Genomic DNA, 7,500 nt, shown 5'->3' with positions numbered 1-7,500 from the left:
AATGCCAGATACCTCCAGATTTCAACTGTTCATTGCTTATATTCAGTGGCCGCTATCTGTCTCAGAGAGTGGAGGATCTCGTCTGTTGTTGTAAACACACTTTTTGCAAGCACAATGGATAATACTCAAGGTGAGTTTATGAAATGCAAAAGTTCTCAGTGGTAATTTTACTATTGAACTTCATAAGTTTTCCAGTTTGAAGACAATCATAGTGGCATTACTCTTTAAACTAACTAAAATTAACAATAAATATTTTCAATCATCTACATGATAATTCAGGTCATAAAGGGTTAATAATTAGAACAATGAAAGATTAAAAAATATTGTGCTGAATGTTGATGGGGCACATCCACTAGTAGATATATTAGCTAAGATACGGGCTGGAAAATAAGAAATGATTCAGAGAATAGATACAGAGTTTATCCCTCTTGTATAAGCTAATATTGTGAGAAAGGAAATCAATAATAGTCTGATATTACATCAGAAATAGAGAGGGTAGTAGGTGCAAATGTATGGATCTCAACGAGAGGTTAAACTAAACAGCAAGCATCTGAAGATTATCTGATAATGTTATAATGATTAAGCAATGTTGCTTAACACATTAATTAACAGTCACTATTTTTCACATCCTTCCTTTTGACCTTTCAACCTACTGGACGATCATGGCCAAATAAACCATTCATCTTCTAAGATTATGTTGTTGAATTAATTTTCTGATGATTAATACAAGACGCTTATATTACAACTAACAAAACAACACACATACGTTGATGACTTGAAGTTGATTGAACTATTAATGATTAAATGATATTTTAGGATTGAATGATAACTTAGTGTCAAGTAACACATTACTAATGAGAGTAAAAAAGCGTTTCGATTCTTATTAGCTTATTATACCGGTAACTGTCTTAAATTGCTTCAGTTTGTGTCGATTCGTTATACCTATTTATTGTATTGCCATATACAGGGTAGAATGATAAAATTCTCGCCCTAGAAAAGACAACATTATTCAATTTCCGTTTGATGAAAATCGGTTTTCTTTTTTTTTCAGATCATCTACTAGCTGGCCCAAGAGTGATAGGAGCCTTTTATCATGTCTGAAAGTGAGATAATGTTCAACGAGCGAGATCAGCGATGCGCCACTGTACAACTCATGATCTCTACTGATCCAAATTATGACAACAGAACCATTCCATACCCTGAAATTTCAAATCCGGAGGATTCAACGTTTGAGGGCACAGTTCAACGAAGTTTCTGGCAACAGTTAAGGTCTTTAGTGTGGTTTCAAGTGACGGCCATATCATGCAACCTCATATCTTCGAAGTTGACTTGAAAGTCAACACCAAAGTGTACCTGGATGTGCTGAAGAGTGTGGTAATCTCCTGCTGGACTCTAGCAAACCTTGTGTGGCAGCAAGGCTTGGCGTCGGCCCACAAGTTCAAAAAGATACAGGCGGGGTTTCAGAAGGACTGCTACGACTTTGTACCTTCTCTTACTGCCCCCTCTCTTCCCCCGACCTAGACTCGCTGGACTACTTCGTTTTGTTATACGTCGAGAACATCACCAACATGACCTCTCACAACTCCAAAGCCAGCCTGATTGCCGCTATTCGCCGAGTATTTGCCGAGCTCCCACCGACGTTTGTGGAAAAAGGCATGCTCCCAGTTTCGGACTCATATCAAGGCGGCTACATTTTTTTTTTACACAGTGATCACCACTTATCAAGGCCCGGAAGCCACTCAGGGATAAGGGTTATTGCAAGTACATTACATATCAGCCTTACTACATAATCAAGTTATCTGAATTGATTTTTTCAAGTAAAATTTAAAAATAATGTTATAGTGTTGTTTTCTCCAGGGCGACAAATTTATCGTTCCACCCTGTACAATATTCCTTTATTAAAGCTTTTTTTCGTTCACAGTGAATTGTGTTCACGTTTCTTAAAAAGAAAAAAGAAAAAAAAAAGAAAAAACATGACAACAATTTTGATCAATTTTGTTTGAAGTGAATCTTTAATTATCATCAAAAATATATATGCCGAAGAAACTGTTTAGGGTGAAATCATACCACATCTAGCATCATCATCATTATCATCATCGTCGTTATAATTCAATGGCGATCATTTTTTCTCCTATGCTTTCACCGCAAAAGTCTTATCAAAGTCTTCTATTTAATCATTTTCGTTTCTCTCTTTTTCTTCACATTCGTGATAAATGTTTTGTTTTTTGTTCCGTAAAGGGGGAAAAAGGGGGGAAAATGGTTATCAGTCTTAAAGTACTAAAAAGTACAAAATGTCTGAATTTTATTTTATATTTTTAGTGGGGAGGATGATATCTGTGGGTGGATGATATCGGTGCTTGATGATATCTTTAAAATGTCCAAGTTTTTTTTTTTGTTGCTTTCTTTCTGTATCTCTTAAATTATTTAATGAACGACCCGTATGTCCGTGCCAATTTTGTTCCTTTTTATTTTTATTATTATCTTTTTCAATTTCGTTTCGTTTTTAAGATCATTTTCTTCGTATGTGTGTGCCAAACTTTACATATGTACAGTTGAAACCTTTCGATTGGGACAATACATGTTAAATGAAGTGAGAATTGCCAGTATCTTTCTTCGTTTCGTTAATTTAAAAAAAAAATGTGTATTTTTTTTTGTTTTTGTATTTTAATTTTTTCATAAACAACATTGTAAAAATTAGTCTTTTCTTGTATTATACCCAATGGGTATTCCAGTTTTTGTTGTAAATAAAACATACCCTTTTTCAAGGTATCGTTAAAAAATTTGTAATCCGTGGTAAAAGTTAAAGGTCGCGTTCAGAGTCATTGTATCGGCTACGCATGTTTACTGTTTTTTTGTTTTTTTTTGTTATATATTACTTAAGGACAAACCGTTTCCATTTAAAATCCATTTAGTGTTATCCACGTCAAATTGAGAAAAAGCATTCTTTTTTAGATAAACACAGTATCAAGTAAAATTTGGTGGCCATTTTGTTTTACTTCATATTATTCACATATCGTTAACACATTTCAAACATGCTTTTCTAATTTTTGCATGCGTAATACTAAATGGTTTTAAATGGTAATGGTTCCTCGTTTAGTAATATATAACAAAAACAATAACGAAATTATTTGTCATCTATATAGAAATTGTTTTATTGTGTTCTCTGGCCGCGACTTTTAATGCTTACTGTAATTTGTTTTTTGTCAATTAAAAATTGTGGTAGAAATTTCTGGTAGCCATATTTCCATCGCCGTCATTCATTCAACTGTTTTGCTTGCATGCTCACTTTCTTGTTGATTGAGGTTTTAATATTTACATCTTTTTTTAATCTCTTCTCTCATTGGACAATTAATTGAAACTATAAAGAACACGCAAATAATACAGAAAAACAAGATGACAATGATTGAATTTTTTTTTGTTTAATAAAAACATGATTGTCCACCATTTTGCTTTAGGTCCGATAATATTCCTTTCTTTCTTTTTTCGCCTTTCGTTTTTTCCTTTGTGTTCTTTTCCTTTATATATATTTTTCTTTTCGTTTTTTTTTCTTTTTTGGAAGGGCAGGGGAGAGAGACCAACAGTAGAGCTCTCGATTGTGAGGAGGAAGAAAGTCCCTTCTTTCGAAAGATGCAAATCTCTGTTCACTTAAAATCCATACATAGGCCAAGTTCCTGAAAAGGTACCAAAAATTACATGGGTTAATAAAAGCATAGTTATTGTGTAATCTGTTTTTCTTAGTTTAAAAATTAGTTTTAAAAATTATTTTTTTTTACCTCAACTATATTTTTAACGTATGGATTTATAAATAGGCAAAAGATATCTATGAAAATGATAACGTAAAGATAATTATATTGTGTGTTCTGAAATTTTGGAGATGAGGAAAAAGTTTCAAAAAACAATACCGGCTTTTGGTTATGCTTTACATCAATTCACCTACCCGTTTCCCGCATTGCTATAGCCTTCTTATACTCGTACATATTTAGTCACATACTTGAAAAACGAAGACAAAATCCAAAATGAGTATATTTATACTCGCTCTCTCTCTCTCTCTCCCCGTTTCTCTCTTTCTCAACCCTTTTCACTCCCACTGGTCAATCCGTCGATGCTTCCGTTCAGTCTCAAAAGACAAAGGATACACCCTGTACGGGTAGCTGCGTGAGTAAAGAGTTGCACAATCCTCAACCACACCTCGCCTGAATTGGCACTGCTCGAGTCCAGTGGCAAGAAGTGTAAGACGGCTGGAAACAATGCCGAGATAAGCGGAGAGTACATACAGCACCTGGAATTCCCAAATGGTCACCCATTTTAGTACTGACCAGGCTCAAAGTTGCTTAACTTTGGTGATATAACGGGAACCGGTGTGCCAACGTGATTATGAGTATGCTACTGGCATTTGCATTAATATTATTACCACTATATATCATAAGGATGATAGTAGTATGAATATATAGCAAGTAAGCTATGGGTTACAAAGTATTACTACTTTTCTGATTAATGAGATTGTTAGAGGATGACAGAGTACTATGACATGGTAAGAAATGCTATGTAGAAAGCTCCGAATTTGATTACAAAAGATGACCAATCGAAAATTATTTGTTTACATTTGACTTGAAGACGACTATATCGTATACAATAGGTAAGCAATTCTATGGTATTGCCTTTCATTTGGAAGTTCTTGGAAATAAATCGACATCATGGAAGTTCTGTTTAGTATTAGATACACAGAGGGAGAAAGGGTATTCATAGTGGTGGTAGATAGACTTGCAAATAACATCGTACAACAATAAAACAAATATGCTACGAAATGGTTCATCCTATAGATAACAATTACATCAGCTAGTTTTAATCTTGGCAATAGTAGAACTAAGTACAGATTGAAGTGACACGGGGGCAAATAAACGAGTTTCCACGAAAGTGACAGGAAGAGAAGTAGTGTAAGATCGGGAAAGGTAAAAAAAAAAAAAAAAAATCGAGTAAAAACCAACAATGACGTCATTCAATATGGCGATGACGTCATGGATATCGATATGGAAACGAGGGTTTTAGATGTTTGCTATAGGACGTGCGAAGGGCGCATTGCCAATATAATGTTGTAATAAGTGAAAGGGAAAATGTGATAATCGCCACGGACATAACAGCCCTACCCAAGATTGCTGTTCCCTGCCTACGTGTTTATTCTAAATGCGATAGTTAATTAAATATTAAAGAGAATACTAATCTCTCATGTGAGAGCTCACGTAAAGAGAACGTGTAAGAAATTAAAACACTACGAAGATGTGATAGTCATAATCAAAGTTAATTTTTTTAGGTTACATGCTATTTAGATCTGTTAAAAATCTCTAAAGATAACTTTATAGGTTATACAAAAGACGTTCCAAAAATAATGCCTCCTATTTTTTATTCCGTCCAAATGGATCAAAGGGAATTGCAAATTGCATTGTTATGATACCCGAGTTCATGCAGTCATGACTAGAAAGTTTCAGCTTTCCGTTGCAGATATTGACGGTGCGAGATTAAGAAAGGAACGCCTGTTCTGAAGCACAAAAAGTCGCTCGTTTTAATGATATCGCTCTCGTCTTCGTAGCTCTTCTACTTTTTTAGCTAAAAGTTAAAAATCAGAAGCTTTACTTTTCGGAAGGACTCTTATACTAATTAAATATTAAATATATATTAAATTGGTCTTATTAATGCTATTAATTAAAGTTAATTTAGAGCTATGTGATTATATGCTACCAAAAACATGTTATGTGTTCATTAGTTATATCTTCTGATGATAAGCCTCCAATGAACGAAGAGAAATAAAAAAGAAATTGATTACGTTTTTCATTGAAATTTGCAAAAACTGTGTTTAAAGGACTTAAATAAAAGCAGTTTCTACGAATCAAAAAACAAAAAAAAAAAAAAAAACACGCACGAGTGTGAATGAAAAAATCGTTCGTGGTAGAATTAAACTGGTCTCCTAACTTTTAAACATGAAAATGTAATCTGCAATTTCTTGAAGTCGGATCAGCCGACAGGGAATCATTGAGTCAACATAATATTTTCGTAAACGTAATTAGAAAGATACAACTGGCCAGCATATATAAATAAGAGAAGCAGATAGTAAGCAAACGACATGTCAAACCGTAAACCACAATGAAGTGATATTTGATTTGTTTTAATAGAAGAGACTTCGTCAAAGTAAAATGAATAGGATCGCACAAAAACATCAGAAATAGCATTTACTTTATTTTGAAAAAGTTTCGGTTGTTAAAAAAACAAACAAACAAAATATGTTTATTTTTATGCGATTTTTCTATTTTGCGATTTACCTACATTCAAAATAACACACACACACACATATATATATATATATATATATATATATATATATATATATATATAGTAAAACTCCGGGTGACCCTAGGATACGTTTTTTTTTTCAGGTTACAATGTGGAGTGCGATGTTTTTCCGGACCCTGGTTACAGTATTTGCCCAGCCTTACCATGTTATTTGATTATATGCACGTGTATTACATATTGTAATGTATTTTGATACTAATTTGTAATGCCGTACCCAGGGGTTCTACTATATATATATATTATATACAGGGTGACCCACAGAAAACAAAAGCTAAATGAGGCCATCTAGAACATATGCTGTAGAACGGAGAATAAAAAGGCCAAAGTGTTATGATGTGATGTTTGAATATAGTAAACTAGTTATGATCAAAGTTTAATTTTATTCGGACAAAAACACTAAGAAACGGGGCCTAATTAGAGTCGGGGCCCGTTCTTTTTAGGTCACACTGTATGTATATGAGAGAGCAAGAGAGAGAGAGAGAGAGAGAGAGAGAAAGAGAGAGAGGGGGAACAGGGATTGTTATATGTTAAGATACTTTTCATACACGGTGATCCCGTGAAACGTTACTGTGTTTATGTAATAGCACCACATTACAAATAGAGCTATAAATTTAGTACAATTTCTTTATTCATGCAAATATTTTCGCTACATATGTACAAACATATTTCAACTATAGACAACTGTTTAAACCTTTTAACGCCAGATCAAAAATGATGACCTGCCTTGAAAAAAATTAGTCTTAATAAGATTTTAGTAGAAACATACCGGCGCATATGCAGTCAAAATATTTGTATAGTTTAACATTTATATTAAAAATATATACACACGTGTAATGATACAACATACAATAAAGTGAAAATACTTGGATTTGAAATAGATTTGTAAGAAAAGAAATTAATAAAATAATGAAGTTTTGTTTCAATGCATATTTTGACGGTTTACTTTGTTGCCACCATCTTTTTTTTTTTAGATTTCATTTAGGAATAGACACTTTAGTAAAAAAGATACACAGACGAACAAATACAAAATTATTATAGTATATATCTTTTTCTATCTTTATGCTAAATAAGAATTCGAATGTACAATAAAATGATTAGACAGATACATATAAGATAACCACCGATTTATTTTCAATATTTATTCAACAGTGCTCAATA

General features: G+C 33.2%; 1 protein-coding gene across 25 annotated transcripts in view; it reads right to left on the bottom strand.

Annotated features, from left to right (window-relative positions):
• LOC145283523 (transcription factor collier-like) overlaps nucleotides 1–7,500 on the bottom strand; it is a 581,603-nt gene that overhangs the window by 135,895 nt on the left and 438,208 nt on the right. For 9 of the 25 annotated variants that reach the window (XM_080132385.1, XM_080132387.1, XM_080132382.1 and 6 more), the window contains one exon: nucleotides 1,984–3,671. The exons of the other annotated variants lie outside the window; for them this stretch is intronic. In XM_080132385.1, coding sequence (XP_079988511.1) covers nucleotides 3,646–3,671 — 26 coding nt within the window. In that variant the 3' untranslated portion in view covers nucleotides 1,984–3,645. Of the gene's footprint in view, nucleotides 1–1,983; nucleotides 3,672–7,500 lie in introns of those variants that run through there. 25 annotated transcript variants of the gene reach the window in all.

The sequence above is a fragment of the Euprymna scolopes genome, chromosome 8 (assembly GCF_053919585.1).
Source record: "Euprymna scolopes isolate OS-2025 chromosome 8, ASM5391958v1, whole genome shotgun sequence".
NCBI classification, from domain to species: Eukaryota; Metazoa; Mollusca; class Cephalopoda; order Sepiida; family Sepiolidae; genus Euprymna; species Euprymna scolopes.
Note: the sequence above shows the minus strand (reverse complement) of the source record. Positions and strands in the feature narration are given on the sequence as shown.